This window comes from Juglans microcarpa x Juglans regia, chromosome 3D (assembly GCF_004785595.1).
Source record: "Juglans microcarpa x Juglans regia isolate MS1-56 chromosome 3D, Jm3101_v1.0, whole genome shotgun sequence".
Taxonomy (NCBI): Eukaryota; Viridiplantae; Streptophyta; class Magnoliopsida; order Fagales; family Juglandaceae; genus Juglans; species Juglans microcarpa x Juglans regia.
Genome location: NC_054598.1, coordinates 8,458,155 through 8,476,671, shown reverse-complemented (window position 1 = coordinate 8,476,671; position 18,517 = coordinate 8,458,155). Strand labels below are relative to the sequence as shown.

General features: G+C 33.3%; 2 protein-coding genes across 2 annotated transcripts; both read left to right on the top strand.

Annotated features, from left to right (window-relative positions):
• The first annotated feature begins 7,252 nt into the window (after positions 1-7,252).
• Positions 7,253-8,635, top strand: LOC121256535 (transcription factor TCP20-like). Its single transcript, XM_041157377.1, has one exon. The coding sequence runs from the start codon at positions 7,382-7,384 to the stop codon at positions 8,177-8,179; it is 798 nt and encodes a 265-aa protein (XP_041013311.1). The 5' UTR covers positions 7,253-7,381; the 3' UTR covers positions 8,180-8,635.
• A 5,131-nt stretch (positions 8,636-13,766) lies between these two features.
• Positions 13,767-16,919, top strand: LOC121256533 (ACT domain-containing protein ACR4-like). The gene is made up of 7 exons (XM_041157374.1): positions 13,767-14,254; positions 14,453-14,498; positions 14,591-14,705; positions 14,794-14,861; positions 15,337-15,936; positions 16,157-16,261; positions 16,351-16,919. The coding sequence occupies exons 1-7, from the start codon at positions 14,181-14,183 to the stop codon at positions 16,693-16,695; spliced, it is 1,353 nt and encodes a 450-aa protein (XP_041013308.1). The 5' UTR covers positions 13,767-14,180; the 3' UTR covers positions 16,696-16,919.
• The last annotated feature ends 1,598 nt before the right edge of the window (positions 16,920-18,517 follow it).

Here is an 18,517-nt window from a genome sequence, read left to right as displayed (position 1 = left end):
AAAAAAGGATCGTCTTAAGATCTGTATCGATCTATAGCCATAACTAAAGTTTCAAAAGTCTTATCATTTGCTAATATGTTTGGTCAATGGAAAAATAAAAAAGTCGTGATTTTTTGGATCACATATATATTTTCTCAATCAATCTGTCGCATGCAAGATTAATGTGAAAGCATATTCAGCTTTTATTGAACGTTGTCACTCTTTTATTTGAGTGGACTATGACTCCTATTCCAGCCTTCGAATTCTGTGTCCTTGAATTCCCAGCGATTCGAATTTCCCCACCATTTGCAAGTTTTTATTTATTTTTTTAAATTCTTTTAACATTTTCTTATTGACGCACCCATCAAGCAACTCTGTCACAGTCTCGCTAGATTTATAACTTCTGGCAAAATTTTCAATCATATTTGCTTATCAAAACTGATCTGGCCCATGTTTCATGATTGGCAGCTTACATGATATATTTAAATATAAACATTAAAATAATGTCTGATCTGCATATATGGCACCAAGCGTTGAACTTTTAACAGACTCCGTAATCCGTATTCGAAGACCTACTACGTACGTACCTTCCGATCGAGTTCTGACCCCAAAAAAAAAAAAAAAAAAAAAATGATAAACCTTAAAATTTTAGAATGCGTGATCTTATCCTTAATTCTTTTAAATCATAACTCATTGACATATTAAACAAAACTACTTATTATGTGCCCAAAACCCTTTAGCCATCACATCGTTTTTCTTATTCGTTCATGCAGACCAATTGGGCCTCAATCTATTAGCAAATCACGTTACCTTTTGAGGCACAGTGGTCGCGCGCATGATTGCGCTAATTTTCAATGACATTAATGTACTACCACTTTATAAAGGAAGAGAAGCATTACTCTTATCGAAAATATGTCTCGTTTGTATCTTAAAAAGTACGCTTTATTTTTTTATTTTTCTTTATTTTTATGAATTTTTTTAATCATCATAAATATTTTTAAAAAAATAAAAAAATTTATAACATTATTAAAAAATACATTTTTAGTCCCTAAGAAAAAAAAAAAATCATTCGAGATACTTTTTGAATCTCAAATTCGAGATCCAAAGCATTTCTCATAAAGAAAATAAAGGATAGTGAGGTCCAATTCGATCTAGGATTGGAGGAAATGATGTTTGTTGCTGTCCAAGGCTACTTTCATGATCAAATGGTGAAATTGTCGATTGAGGGAGACTTCCTGTTTTTTGCTTGTTAGGACATTAGAGCTGGATCCATGGTGGCACCTTCATGTTGTTCTATTGCCAATGAACATATAGAAAGTACTTCGATTTTACAATTTATCATATCATCTCATGGAATTGTTATTTGAGGCTCTATTTAGATGTTAAGAATATCTCAGATCATTTGTAAATAATAGTAAAAGAATTTATAAATAATAATAAATAACATGTGAATAAATAATTTTAAAATATATAAAAATAATTATGTTACCAAACATAACACAAGTCGTGGCATTTGCGTGAAGATGATAAAAATGAGAAGTTGATCATATTTGTTTCCTTGTGCTGCATATATATATATATATGTATGAAAAATTCTATTCATAAGCCTCACATACCACACACCATTTTTTTTTAAGTTTTCTCTTATCAAATATGTAGTATATAGATGATGAGTAGAATAATTTAATTATTTTAAGAAGAATAAAACCAAAAAAATTAAAAAAAATAAAAAAATTATGGTGTGTGATGTGTGAGACTTATAAATAGCAATGATATACATATATATATATATATATGGGTAATGATACACCTACAACTACTTTACAATTAGTTTACAATTCATTTTCAATCAACCAATGTAATTGTGACATTTCGTTAAAAGATAATTTCAATTTTACTTAACTATCATTTATTTTAAATACAATAGTAAACTAGTTGTAAACTAATTGTAATCTTCTCATTTTCCTATATATCTTATATATAATAAGTGCCAATAAGCAGGCAGCTGTCTCCCACTATTTTTTCCCATTTTGCCCCTCATTTTCTGTTGTTGTCCTCCTTTTGTCGTGTAATACTTTTTTTTCCAGAATTACCCCTGCTTTTATATTTGTTTTTCCATTCTATCATTGATTTCTGTTTTCTTCTGTTCTCATTTTTACAGTTTTATCCTTTTTTTTTCTTTTTGGCCGTCTATATCTTTCGTTTTCATTTTTATAACTGCTTTGTTTTTTTATCCTGTGCGCGCGTATTTGTGCTAGCTTTTATAAGATTCTGGACTTTTTTTCTCCCATCTTCCCACCTCTTCCACCGCTTTGTATAAGAATTATTATTTTTTCTCTAATTTCAACTATTTTACTTTAATCAGATTGTGATTTTTGTTTTTAGTGTTTTCCACTACTTCCGCCGCTTTCTGCTACGTAAAGAAATCATATTCATCTTTTTTATTTCCTACAGTTTTGATCTTATCACATTCTAATTTTGTTTTTCATGTTCGCCGCTTTCACCGCTTGCCGCTTCGTTCCCTACTATAAATAGAGTGCTCCCGTTATAACATTCACAAATCTGTTTGTTCGCTCTGTGTTCTAAATTTGACCCTCAGCTCTCTAGTTTCTCGGGTATGTCCTTTTATGTTCATTATTTCCTTTTCTTATGTTCATTATTCTGAACTAAATATTTTTGACTATCTCTTCAGTTATTTATTTATATGCAATAATTAATTGCTAGAAATAAATCAAAAAATAGTCAAAATGAATGAACAACAATAAAAAGTTACATTAATATTTAGACATTAATATTTAGAATAAGAAATCTAAATTTAGTTGTGAATTTCATAATCAACTAGGTATACTTCAGTTTGTATTGTGCTCGGTTAACTATAAACTTTTCTATGCTTTAATGAAATAATACACATTCATTTTTAAAAAAAATTAGCTTCAATAATTTCAGACCCAATACTTACTATCTAAAATTATAATGTAAATTCATAACATAATAGACATATACGTGACAAAGAAAGCAGAAATTGTAAATTAAAAAAAAGTACAGCTACGAATAATAATGTAAAAACTAGAAATTATAGCTACAAAAAATAAAAAGCATCTATAAACAGAGTGGGTCATTCTTTATATGCAATATATAGATGAAATGCTATATAATATATATATATAGATGCACTCACTCTGTTTTTATATAGCACTCATTATTTATATGCAATATATAAATATTTGGATTTGAGCATTGCTATTCATAAGCCTCACACACCACACACTACAAAAAGGGTGGTGTGTGGTGTATGAGGCTTATGAATAGAATTTTTCTTTAGATTTACATCTTAGGTAGAAGATCTCAGATTTTAGATTTAAGATAATAACAAAAAAGAATAAATAAATCTGCACATCTGACAAGCAAATAATATTACTATCGACAATAACATCTAAGATTTCAGATTTGAGATAATAACAAGTCTTATAAATAAATAACAGATCGAAAGATGTACAGAACAAAAAAAAGTTGTACTTCTACAAACACAAGTTCTAAAATAAAAGAACAAACAAAATCGTTTAGATGTAGAGAATACCTGTTAAGATCCATGAACATCTGTTAAGTTCTCTAGGAAACAAAATAAATGGAGGAAAAGAAATTTACAACCAATAACAACGAAATAATAAAAAAAAATAAGAAAGGAAATTTGTAGCCCAACAGATCTGAATCATAACTTCTTAGATTTAGAGTTAAAGTATAAATATTTTGAAATTTATAAAGAAAAAAAAATTAAACAGAGGGAAATGAGGTAAAACCACTCGGATCTAGAATTAAATGTGAAGATATCTCCAGGTCCAAAACAGAAGATCAAAATTATAGATCTACACAATAGAAAAAAAAGTGTACTTTATACAATAATAGATCTCAATAAAATTTTTTCAGATCTAGAATATGTCCAGTTTATAAAGATAAACACACAAAAAACGATGCATCTGAAGTAAAATTTTTGTGATCTAAAATGAAATGTCTAGATCCACTAAATTCAGAATAGAAAGAAAAAAAAAAGATCCGAAAAATAAATATAATAGAATGAAATCGAAATATATAGGACAACAAATTTGAAGCGAAAAATTCTCAGATCTATAGTGAAGTGGCAACCAATGTATGCCGTATTCATCATTTCTGTTAGACGAAGGAGACTATAAATGTGAGACAGGCCGTTGTGATCAAAGAGATAGATATTGAAAGACAACAAGAGAAAAAAAAAATGAACAGTAGATCTAAAAAATAAATACATAAGTTTAAGAGAATTCCTTTCAGACGATTCCACAAAAACAAGAAATAAACATAAATCGAAAAAAGAAAAACTGAAAACACAGATTTGAACATGGTCTCTTCAAGTGTGTGAAGATCTGTTCGGATCTTTAGGGAAATAAAAACAATAGAAAAAAGAAAAGTGAAACATATAACCTAATGAAGAAGAAAAAATTTTCAGATCTGAAACATATAACCTAAGAGTAATAAAAAACAAATAAATATCATATCGAACCAAACAAAAGTGAAAAAATGTATATATAAATAAAAAGAGGTAAATATTAAAATTTTCAGATTCGAAAAACAGATCTAGAGATATGTAAGCATTTGAAAAAAAAAAAAAAAAAACCCTGCAACCAAATTAATCACTAAATCAACCCAGAACACAAAAACCGAAGTCAAAAACAAAAAAAAAATGAAACCTTTCAAATAGAAACTTATATTTGTGTGGGTTGACAAAAAATTATTTATGCGAAATAAAGAAACGACCACAGAGAGGGAAACAAAACAGATCAGGAAGAACAAACTAACATACAACAAGCGAAAAAAAAAAAAAACATTAAAGATGGAGGTTCAAATTCGTAGGGTCGCGAAAAAGAACCTTGTAAAAAATTAGAAAATATAAAGAAATGCAGAGTTAGTGGTTTTTTACAGATCTCTAGATCTGTAAGCATTTGAAAAAAAACATGGCCCTGCAACCAAAATGTGAGGAATCATGAAAAACCCTAACGAGAGAGGGTCATTGTTGCAAAAAATATACAAAGTTGAAGATAAATTAGAGCTTTAGATATGAAGAGACGAGAGAAAGAGAAGAATAAAAGTGAGAAAAAGAAGAGGAAGAGAGAGAGACTGGAAGAAAAATCTGGAAGAGGTGAGAGAATGAGAGGAAGAAAGATGAGAAAAAGAAAGAAAGGGAGGTAGAGAGACGGGAAGAATAATCTGGAAGAGGCGACGAGAGAAAAATAAAGAATTTATACGGGCTGGCATTGAGTTAGGGGTTTTTTTCCTCAAAACGGTGTCGTGTTGGTTTGGGATGGGTTGGCTCGTGCTGGATGAGTTTTTCTCAAAACAGTGTCATTTTGTGGTTTGGGCTGGTGGATGGATTGGGCTCTATGAATGATTCCGGGCTTAGATATATTAGGCCGCTTTGCTTCTTTGTTTTGGGCTTCATATGATATAAAAACTCATTGTTATGTGTTTGTAAAGCTAGCTACTAGCAAATATTTTATTTAGGTATATGAATTGCACATAAAATTGTATTAAGAATTTAAAATGTCAAAAAATTAAAATTCACATTGTTATAAAATAAAAAATAAAAAACACGAACGGGTTGGATTGAAAGATAAAAAAAAAAAAAAAGTAGTTTAAAAATAAAATAAAAAATGTTATTTTTATGAGAAATCTCACTGTTGAGATTATAATAAAAAGGTTGTTTGTTTGCTTGTTGAGATTTTTCGAAATCTAACTGTGGTAATTTCTACTATCATTCCCCACCCAACACCGTTTTTAGCACAAAATCGGTTGCATGCATACATTTCATAATTGTAACTTGGTTCTTGTAAGTCGTTATATTATAGTTATAAACATTATACAGATCATGTGTATAATATGTATTGTAAATAACAAAAAAATTCTAAAAACATAGACATAAATCTGTACTCCACTTGTACTTAAGATTTCTATGTTATGGTTATCAATATTTTGCATATAACAAATGTGATTTTTTATGATGAAAAATAAAATCTTAAATATAGATGAAACTCTATCTATTAATATTTAACATTAAGAAATTATATAAATTTAAATTATCATTTTATTGTTTATTATGGATTGACAAATAATCAATTTTTTATATGTTTTCAATTGGACACAATGCACGTGTCTCCGCTTACTAGTGTGTATATATAGACAATATATATATATATATATATATATATATATATATATATATATGCACACACAACTGTTTAGCTTGTTTCTCGGTGGGGACAATACTTGATAGCGGGTCCGTCCCACCGAGGACACCTTGTGATGCAAGCTAAATGTTTTTGTCTATCTATTACTCTAGGGGTACCCTACTCATGATTTGCTAAAACAAAACAAAACAGTTAACAGAACAAGATACATTGGCCAATAAGAGAGAAAACACGGATATCTCTCACAGTAGAACTTCTTGTACAAAAGGAAATTATGTCTATTTTCTTTTCTTTTCATTTCATTTTCTTTCCTTTTTCTTGTTCCCCTTGTAATAGAAATAGAGACTAGAGAGAGTGTTTGAGAGAATCTTTGTACTCATAGTGAATTTACCAACTCCACAAACCTTTGTGGGCATAGTTACAATATCAAATCACGTAAATTCTTTAGTGTTATTGTATATACTATTATGTAATGTACACTACTCCGCCATTTGTGGGCCATCTGGCCATAGTACATTTTTAATGTTCCATTACACAATTATAATAGCATTACTTTTAAAGAGTATGGAGGATAATGGCTTTAGTTTTAAATTGAAGGATTATCAATAAAACTGAAAAGACGGTCTCTTTTTTTAAAAAATAAAATAAAATAAAAAATAATCTTATGTAAAAATAATATAAATTATAATCATTACGCAATTTAATCCTTTAATTATTTTATCTTAGCAGTTAAGGCTGGTAGAGTGTAAAAAATTAAAAATAAAAAAGTAGCATTTTTAGGCTTTGTTTGAATTCGAAACTTACCTCAACTTATCTTATATTATTATTATAATTTTATCAAATTTTTACATAAAATATGATAAATAATTTAACTTTTTCAAAATTTAAAATAATAATAATATTAAAAATAATATTCTAATAATATTTTATTCAATCCATCTAAAACTATCTCAATCCAATACAAATGGAGCCTTAATAATTATTGTGATATGAATTTTTGAAAACGAAAGCTAAATTTCATTGACAAATGACATTGAAAGGTCATCAAAGCCCTTGGAGGTCACCTTCTTCAATCATAGAGGCCCCCAACTCTGCCCTGTTCTCTTGGAACAAAAGGCCTGACTGACTGAAATCACCATCGACAAAAGGTGCCTCTCCCCCTCCCCACGACTCATCCCCAATAAGCAGACATGGCGGAGAACAACAAGTCTACAGACTTCCAAATTATGGTTGCAAACAAGGATGATAACAAGAAGCAGTTGGCTCCTAAGAGAAGTTCCACCAAGGACAGGCACAAAAAAGTGGATGGTCGAGGAAGGAGAATAAGGATGCCGGCTCTATGCGCTGCCAGGGTTTTCCAGTTAACCAGAGAGTTAGGTCACAAATCTGACGGTGAAACAATTCAGTGGCTTTTACAGCAAGCAGAACCATCAATTATAGCTGCAACTGGAAGTGGGACTATTCCGGCTTCGGCTCTTTCGGTTGCAGGGGCCTCTGTTTCTGAACAGGGTAACTCTGCTTCAACAGGTTTGCATACAAAGATGGAAGGGCTAGGACCGGGTATGGGGTCCGGAGGTAGGACCAATTGGACAATGATGAGTGGCAATTTGGGCAGAGCTCATGCGCCAAGTGGGATGTGGCCCTCTATTAGTGGAATTGGGTCAGGGTTTATTCATAATTCAACCCAGTCGTCGTTGAATCTCGGCAGCGAAAACTCAAATTTCCTTCCTAAATTTGGGTTTCCTGGGTTTGAATTTCCTAATATGAATTTGGGCCCAATGAGTTTTTCCACAATTATGAGTGGAGCTAACCGTCAAATCCCTGGTTTGGAGCTTGGGCTTTCGCAGGATGGTCATATTGGGATGTTGAATTCTCAAGCTTTGAGCCAGTTTTACAGACAGATTGGGCAGAGCCGTGGTGATGCAGGCTCCTTGAATCAACATCAGGAACCTTCTGATAAGGATGATTCTGAAGGGTCAAGGCAGTAGAAGTAGGATTCTAAGAGAAATTAATCGTGACAAGTAGCATAGCCAAGACTAAGCAGCTGAATAGACTGCCCTGGTTTCTTGCTAGTCTAGATGAGTGTTAGGAGTTCATAGTTGAGAGAGTTTGGAATTTACTTGGGTTTTTTTTCATGTGTTGGGTGATTCAATACCGCATTTTTCATTTGCAGGATTGATTTTCTTTATAATGCAAAGTTTTCATCCTGGTCTGCAACATCAGGTTTTGCTCTTTCTATAGCTCTTCAAATGAAACTTCTTTCGTTTGAGCAGCTTACTGAAACACCTTCCTATTCATTCTGGTCTTTCACAGGCGCAGGGTGACCTACGATTTTGAGGTGCATTATTTGCTATCAAGATCTTGTACTGCTTGGAATTTTATCTTATTCTCTTACAGATATCGATTTAAACGTGATCTATTTCTGAAAATAAAATTCAGATGTAGTCATGTTTGTGAGCTATATATATATATAAATAAAAGAGTGCAGTCTAGATGGTTTTCCAATTTGCACAAGGCAGCAATTTCCCATCTAACTGTTCAAGAAAAATAGGTGTGCAATGATCTTTTTATTTTTATAGTTCTTCAAAATGTGGTAGATTTCTTGGATACCCTTTCTTTGCATCCAATGTGAACAAAGTCATTTCATAACTTTTTTCTTGTTTCCTTTTCCCTTTTGGATGAGAACCTGCTTAGCTGCAGAAAATGTTCCTCAAACCTGGAAGCTTTACCCTAGTTTGAACTATTCTTTCACAATATTGTTCTACTTGTTCGGGACAAAATCTCAGTCTGAAAATGATCTTGGAATATCAAGGCTCAGCATGTTTTAGACGGGGTCAAGTGTTCAGTGCCTAAAGATCTGATTCCTGTATGACGCATAAATGTTAAAAAAAAAAAAAAAGAAGAAGAAAAAAAAAGAAAAACAGTATGCCAAACAGAGTTCGAAATTACTCAACTGCATGACTCTCAATAGTAATGTCGAAAACGAGCCACTAAAAGTCTAAAACTCGTATTAGGGTTCCTGTCATTGCAACTGTAAGGTGATTTTAGTAGAAAGAGATAGAGAATGGATTTTACCCGTTCAAAAAGGATCACAGAAGAGTTCCTCTTAGGCATATTGGGTTTCATAAAGTCACCCTAGATCTGTATCTTACCAACTCATTTAAACGAGGCAGTACTGAGAATCAAAAAATTACGATAGAATGAGAATATCAAGAGTCGGAATCTAAACAAACCTGAAATTATTGTAGGAATAAATTTAGGAGAGAGAGAGAGAGAGAGAGAGAGAGAGAGAGGTGGGATGACCTACATCTAGCGAGCCCATAAACGTTGTATGTTAATGCAAGATGAAGACGTTTGTCAATATGATCAACGTGGGGGGCAGAGAATAAGAGGTGAAGGACACATATATTTCCAACCCCTTACAGAGGGTGGGCGGGCAAGTGTAATGGGCTCGCTGAAGACTCAAAAATGATGTTTGTTCTCTCTGAAGAAGATGCAAAACTTGGTAGTAAAAAGCCATTTAGAATCTTCCTGGGCTTGCCAACCATACTGGGTTCCAGTTTTCATCCTGAACTGTCTGGCATCTACCACCATGCCCATACAGCAAACCCATACAAAACCGTGGCCAAGCCTTTTGCTATTTTGCATTTTGTCTTGTATGCGATGGTAACTGAAACGCTCTATTTCCATCAAACATAGCCTTGCAGTTTTGGGAATTGTGCTGTATTATAGATTAAATGGTTATGTTCATGTTCGTATTCTTTCATCAAAATATTTTACGTGGGGGGGGGGGGGGGGTATAAGTTTAATTAGGCCTGCTACCCGCCCTACGCAGACCGGCAGCATGGCATCCCACCCCTGCCCGGGCGGTCCCCCCAACCCTAGCTCCGTCCCCGTCCTATACAATCCTCTTAATTGAAAGATGTTGAAGAATCATTCTTTCTACTTAGAATCTAATACATCTTGAAATTATAGTATGTCCGCCATTTTTTGATTTAAAGTTTACGCACGAAGAAGACCACACGTTCTTTAGCCATATGTAGAAAAAAAATGTGATACAGTGGGGCAAATCCTATGCAATCCAGCCTGTTAATTTGATTAAAATTCATTAAAAAAAGCAAGCTAGGACTTCAAGATAAAAATAGGAGGTAGGAAAGTGGCGATGAATGATGGGGGTTGCAAGTGGCCAAATTGCTGGCTCAGAAAACAGGGGTGGTCCAGTTGGGAGTGAAAACGTTGGACCACGCAGACAGGTAAGACTGGGCTCACTCAGTTCACCCCCGGTGACTGCAGCTAACACTCTTTTTTCCAAAAGAAAAATCTATGATCCTTTGCTTTCATTCTCTGGGATTCCAACCTACCCCTACCTCTACCCACTGCTTATATCACAGCCATTCAATTTTTAAGGCCCAACACATTAATATATACATATTAAACAAAAACGAAGATTTAGTATATCTAGCTTTCTTTTTTTTTTTATGATTCTTGAATGTGTGAATAAGTTAAAAAAATAAATAAAAACAAACAAAAGACTTGAATAAAATTTAAGAAAAAAAGAGAGAAAAGTCATGCATAAAAAAAAGAGGAGAGAAAGGAAAAAAAATTAAATAGGACTATGAGAAGAATAGAAAAATTGTGCACGTTATAGTTTTATTATTATAAGAATATATATTTCTCAGATTTTAAAAATATGTGTATTAAAAAAACAAAGAATGTGACACTCGGCAACGATGTAACGGGTGAAATGAGGGAATCTGTGCCTGACGGATTAGTAGAGCTGTGGTGTCAGCGGCGCAGAGTGTTTCGTGGTGGACCTGTTGAGGCCTACGACGAATCGGGTATGTCTTTGACTTTTTTTTTTTTTTTTTTAAATTAATTATTTAATTTAATTTAAATTAAAATTTGAATAAAATATAATTTTCGTTTTAAAATTTAAAAAAATTTAATTATTTATTATATTTTATATCAAAATTTAAAAAAATTATAATAATTATATAAAATAAGACGTGACAAAATTATTTGTAAAAACAAATAAGGCTTACTATGTTGAGCAATGCTATACAACTTTTTCAATCTCTACATACCATATTTTTTTAAATTTTTAATTTTTTTAATATTTTTTTAATTTTTTTGAGTTTATTCTTTTTAAACTAATTCAATTTATATATTTATTATTCATATATTAAATATTTGATAAAGGAAAAATAATAATAATAATTTTAAAAATATAGTATAGAAGTTATGTGAATAGTAAAAAATTGTATAAATTTTTTCTAATATGTTAATCAAGGTTATGTTTTTCCTCCTCGTATTGATCACTGTTTTTTGTTTTTGTTTTCTGATTCCTCTCATGTTTCCCATTTTTTTTTCTTTTTTGGTAAAACGAGGATCATTCAAGTCAAACAACATTATTATTAGTCTTTATATATTTAAAATAAACATCACAACATCATCCAGGGGGTACTTGATAAATGACACAGTCTTATGGCCGGTTGGACCAACGTTTGACAGTTGATACTGTTATTACTGATCCAAAAAGCACCAATCAATCAAACGTTTCTGCCCAAAACTCAGCTATTTCCCCATAAAAAAAACCTGCAAATCTCATGCGTTTTTAGATCCAGTGTTGTAAAAGAAAAGGAGCCCACTCACATGTCAATGTTGCCTTGGCAGGTGGGCCTTTCAATCTTTGCTTTCCTGGTACGGACATATTGTCCCCTAATCTTCTTTCTCTTTTCTCTCCTCTGTTCGCTTTCAGATAAAAACAAAAAATCACTGTTCCATGGATCTCGTCATCAAAATTTGCAAAAAATGAATGAATAGGTACTTGATGTGAATAGTTTTGAAAGACATTGTTCACTTTAATCAGAAGCTAATGCCAAAAGTGCGAACGCGCATGCATGGTCGAGAACAGGCTCAAGTCTCTCAGACTAAAATCCTTAGAACCGCTCAGCCTATCTGCAATATTTTTCATGCAGATCTTGACCTTGGTTAATTAATGTTGCATGTGACATTCCCCAAAATGCCTAGACAAGTAAATCAAAGTGCTACCTCTTTTTCTCTCTTCCACGTGCTTGCAAAAACAGTCATAACGAGTGGCATTAATTGTGTTGTGTACCCATTGTGCCATTTATGGCGCTCCTCTTTCTCTTCATCCTCCCCAATCTCTCTGTTGTTTATTTTATCACTTGCTTTTGTTTGACTAACGCCATAAGTATCCTGCACTTCGTCTGTTGGACAACTACAGGGATTTGTGTGTGGGTGGCCGTGATCACCCAGATGAGCCTCTTTTTTTTTTTTTTTTTTTTTTCATGAGCCACTTATTTTATGAGCTTGGTTACCGATCAAATGGTGCAGATTGAAAATGGGACAACAATATAGCAAGTATTGGAGTAATATTTTATGATCTGCACAACCCCCAAAAGTTTGTGACTCCATCTCTCAGGTTTTATATAATATAGAACTGATTCCTCCCACAAACAGTCACACCCCCCCTGTCTAGTCTAATATAGTATTCCTCACACCTTGAGGCTACAAGGAACTGAGATGGATAAGCATATCTCCAAGTAGATGGAAACAATAATAATAAAAAAAAGGATTATGAAAAGTAGGATGATTTTTTACAAACATCTTTAAAGACTTGTACAATATGTCATCCTCTCTTATTTCATTGCGTTGATGTGGTGCTATTTATTGCCTCTTTTCTGTCACGAACCCTTTCCAACATACATATACATATATATATATATATATATATACATATATATATATATATATATATATACATATATATATATATATATATACATATATATATATATATATATATATATATATATATATTGCTTCCCAACACAAGGGTATAGAAACGAAGATCTCCCTTGATGGTTATTGTTCAATTAGATCGGGAGCATCTTGCGCCATCGCAGCCTCCATGTCTCATCAACAGCCCTTCCTTTTTGACTCTCAACTCAAATTACCAGTAGAATTGTCCTTTTCTTGATTGTATTGACCCAGAAAATATGTAATTGGGACAACTTCGTTAGTCTAGTTGTTTTCTGATTGATGGTTAATGCGATAATAATATAAAGCTGAGTGAGAGAAATTGCATAGGACCAGAAGTGATTCTAGCAGCAAGTAGTCCAAACAAAGTCAAAATTGATCTGTACTTGGGGGTGCCCCAAAGGCCGAACAAAAATCCTACTAAAAAAAACTTCAAACGATAAATAAATGTGACAGGTGTTTCCTAGGCCAAATGACTTCCAAAAAAAGCAAAGCAAAATCTTACTACATCTCATTTGACAACTGATATCTGATATACCTATAATTAATTAAAGCCCATAAACATAGGGTGGGTGGGTGGGGGGGACATATAGTACCAAACAAGACCCACTTGTTCAGTGCATAATAAACTGAAAATAGACCCTATAAATAGCGCCCCCTAAAGATCAGAAGCTGATATCATAAAACACACTCCAGGCCTAAGTCCTAACCAAAAAGAAAAAAGATTTGAGCCGCCTGTGAAATAACAAGAACACGAGCCCTAGACAGCGGGGGTGGGGGAGAGCGATGGGGCCCATTTTAGCCGGGACAGGCCAGAATGATAGTCCCATGCGCTTCTCTTTTCTTTTTTTTCTTTCTTTTTTTATGTGTATATTTACATTTTCTTTTAATTGTTAATCTGTTGTATGTCCCTCCAAAAACTCTTCGTCCAGCTCAAGAGCCACCACCACCCAACTAACTACACATTACAACAAACCACAACCCCGATTCAGATATCAGAATCCAAAGGCATAACAAAGAAAGTGCCAGAGAGAGAGAGAGAGAGAGAGAGAGAGAGAGAGAGAGAACAAATATAATAAATAAAGGAAAGGAAACCAGCAGAGCAGAGATTCCAGAGGAGAAAGATACTCTCTTCACGCCCCCCCCAACTCTCACTCTCCCTCTCTTTCAAGCTCTTCGCTTTGTGTTTCTGAATATCATTTACAAATGGATTGTTGGTCTTCTCCTATCGTTATGGATGACGAGTTTGAGAAGCTGGTGATTCGAATGAACCCTCCAAGGTACTTTCTTTCAGTCTGTTTGGTGTTTCATTCCTTTGATATGTGTCGGAGTTCCGTTTTATATTGCAATTTGGTCTTTTGTTGAATATACGCGGGTTCTTTCTCGAAATCTCCACTGTCGTGCTGAAAGGGTCGAGCCTGATGGTTTTAGTAACTTGTATTTGTGATTTTGACCCTTGTTGATTATGGAATTTGCAGGGTTACAGTTGATAATACCTCGAGCAGGAAAGCAACTTTGATTAAGGTATTTGATTGAATTCTCTGAGTTCTTTTTGTTTATCTTGTATGCAATTCAAGAGACCCTCTGTTACAATGAGTTTTTATGTGAATTTTCAGGTTGATAGTGCAAATAAGCGTGGGAGTTTGTTGGAGTTGGTTCAAATTCTCACTGACTTGAATCTTATAATTCGTCGAGCTTACATATCTTCAGATGGGGAATGGTTCATGGATGGTTAATTTCTGATTCTTAAATTTAAATATATTACGACATTGAACTTGTGGTGTGATTAACTTTCGTTATTTCCGTTTGTTCTTTGCAGTATTTCATGTCACAGATCAGAATGGGAACAAGCTGTTTGAAGATGATCTTGCCGAACGAATTCAACAGGTAGATCTGCGAAACCAGATCCCTTTTTTAAATTTATTAATACCAAATAGGAAGTTCCTTGAATAATTTTTAGACTGATACGATTCTAGAAAAAAAATATGCTTCTAGAAAAAACATGTAGTCAATTACTACTGTATTTCTTTTATTGGTTTGTGTAGTCCTGCAAAATTCCCAAATTAAAAGATATTTCATCCCTATGCAAATTAATTTCTTAATTCAATGCTTAACTGTCATGGAAGGAACCTAGTCGATCAACCGTACACAGGTACGTAGACATATTAAATAGAAGATAGTGCCATCATATTTAATCACCATCCTCGATTAAATACATCAACTGTTAGATAGATACTGATAGGGCCTGGCAAAGAAGAGGCTGTGGTTGCTGTTGGATCTGTAATATAATTATTTAGCGATATTCTGCTTGAAGCCATGTGAATTACGCGTTTTAGATGATGGGTAATTTTTCATGTTACAGTTGCTGGGACCTAAGGCACATAGCTTTCGGTCCTTGAGAAGGTCCGTGGGTGTCCAAGCTACCACGGAACACACAACAATTGAATTGACTGGAAGAGACAGGCCAGGCCTGCTCTCAGAGGTTTTTGCTGTTCTTGCTGACCTCAAATGTAATGTGGTAGCTGCAGAAGTCTGGACCCATAACTCAAGAATGGCATCTGTTGTTTACATCACCGACGTGGTAACTGGAGTGTCAATTGAAAATCCTGATCGGCTTGCTAAGATCAAGCAACTTCTTCTTTATGTGCTAAAAGGGGATAGAGATAAACGGGGTGCCAACACTGCAGTTTCGGTCGGTTCCACTCATAAGGAACGGAGGCTTCATCAAATGATGTATGCTGATCGCGATTATGATATGGATTACGCAGATTGTGTGCCAACTAGTGACCGGAGCAAACTTATTGTAACTGTAGAGAATTGTACAGATAAGGGATATACGGTTGTGAACTTGAGGAGCCCTGACCGTCCTAAGCTACTGTTTGACACTGTATGCACATTGACGGATATGCAATACGTGGTATACCATGGAACTGTCATTGCTGAAGGACCAGAGGCTTATCAGGTTGTCTTTTATTTCGTGGGATTGCTTTGCTTCCATTTGTTGTTGATAATGCTTACTATCACTTGAGTTGAAATCATTGGCTTTCTATGTCAAACGCTATTCTCAAATGTTTTTACTAATGAACAATTTATTTGTTTCCTCATTGTTGTCAAATTCATTAATCCCTTTGAAGGTGCTTGACTACTGGTGTAAAGAACCTCACTGTTGTTCGCTTGTGTAGGAATATTATATCAGGCATACAGATGGGTGCCCTATTAGTTCTGAAGCAGAGAGGCAAAGGGTAATTCATTGCCTGAAGGCTGCTATCAAGAGGCGAACTTCTGAGGTAAAAGCTTGGTGGGATTTAATTTTATGCATATTTTTAATACTTGTCCAACTCTTTATGTGATGTTAATGCATATTCATATGATACAGGGTATAAGACTAGAATTCTGCGGTGAAGACAGAATTGGCCTTCTATCTGATGTTACTCGCATATTCAGAGAAAATGGTCTATCAGTTACCCGAGCCGAGGTTACCACCAGGGGTTCCCAAGCTGTAAATGCTTTTTATGTGACTGATGCATCAGGAAATCCTGTGAAGAGTGAAACAATCGAGGCAGTTCGACAGGAAATTGGCCTAAAAATACTACATGTGAAGGATGATGCCTGCTCAAAATCCCCAACCCAAGAGAGTGTGAGATTCTCTTTGGGTAATCTCTTCCGAACCAGATCAGAGAAGTTCCTATATAACTTGGGTTTGATAAAGTCATGTTCTTGAGCATTGATATGGTTTTTTTTTTTAATATATATAAAAGAAGTTCTGTCCAGTGCCTGTAGATATTAAGAAATATCTGTGTAGCTGTTGATGATGCTTTAGAACCACACACCAAAGGTTTAAGGTGACTACCTTGTTGATCTTGGTCAGGTCTTAAATTTGAAAGCTTTCATCTGGTAAAGTTTCGCGTATATAAAGTTCTTTAAGCTGCTGCATTTTGTTTTCAATGTTGTGTGTACACATTTCCTTGGTTGCAAATTTTGGTCTCTTGGCGTCCTTTGGTTATACAAATCATCTCAATTCATCTCATCATTATAATTTTTTCAAACTCTCATATAAAATACAATTTAACAATTCAACTTTTTCAAATTCAAAAATAAAAATAATGTTAAGAAATTATATTTTAATAATATTTTATTCAATTTTTAACTTTCATCTCATATGATCTGTGTAACCAAACTAGATCTTATATTCAGTATAATACAGATGCACTGCTTTTTAGAACATTCTCTCTCTCTACACACATATATATATATATATATATATATATATATATATATATATATATACGTCGTTCTTCTCCTGCGCGTGGCAGAATCCTGATTTCAAACTATTCGTTCAATACGGACCATAACAAAAATCGATTCTTTTATTGTGCGGCATCAAACATGATGTAGCAGGTGAAAATGACAAGAAAAAATGTCAATGATTTGGCTCAAATTACAGCAATGAATTTGCCTTTTGCTTTGTGGAAGGGGGCAACGATATTCATCCAAAAAATTAGATGAAAAAGATGGCGCCGACCCCTTGATATACAGATGAGCACGCCGCCAAAATGGATATTGAGTTGGGTGGCAGTATAGTAGTAACACAGCAATAAACATTCATCAAATTGATCATGTGCAAAAGTTATTCACAGGTAGTTTTCATTCCAGCCAATTTCTTTTGTTTTCTGTGGTAGGTAAGGTCACTACCGGAACGGTAGCCTCTCCCAGCTCTCTGTACTCACTATTCCGCGTTGCATCATCATCAGTGGTGTGAGAACTAGCCGTCACTTTTTTCTAGTTTCTTTCCCAAATTCCATTCTTAGCCATACTCGTTTATCATTTGTTTGTAATATTTTGCCTATACAACTTGTTTGATCCCCACTCACTCTTTCCACAACCATGATGCTTCACTTTATCCATTGTTTTTTCATTTTGAAAAAATATTGAATGCTATCGTCTTTAACTATATATATTAATTGATTTAATACATTTTAATTGATATTTTATTTAATTATTTGATATGAAAAGTCACTTAAAATGCGTTATACCAATAAATTTGACTTCAATTGAATCCGGAATTAAAGACAACTTTACTCTTTGAACTCTTAGGCCTGTTTGGGAATACGATTGTTTTCATGTATTGTATTTTTAGATATTCTTAAATATTTCATTTCTAAATATACTCAATCACAAAACATTTCTCAATTTTAAAAATTCAACATTTTTATTTAATCACCATTTAATCATTACAACTTTGATAGACCCTTAAAAAAAAAAAAAAAAAAAAAACCTATCCAAATACAAATTTTCCAAACTTACAAACAAAAATTATATTCAAATAATTTTTTCAAAACTCAATAAAATATCTTTACTCAAACTATTTCATTACAATTTATAATACATTTTAATAATATTTACAGATATTCTTAATATCCAATGAGCCCTTAGTTATATAGATTCTGGCTATAAGGGGCTTTTTCTTTTTAATCTTTATTATTTACCATTTTAAGTCTTTAATTATAGTCTAAAGTACAATGAAAAGTGACAATTTGAGTGGC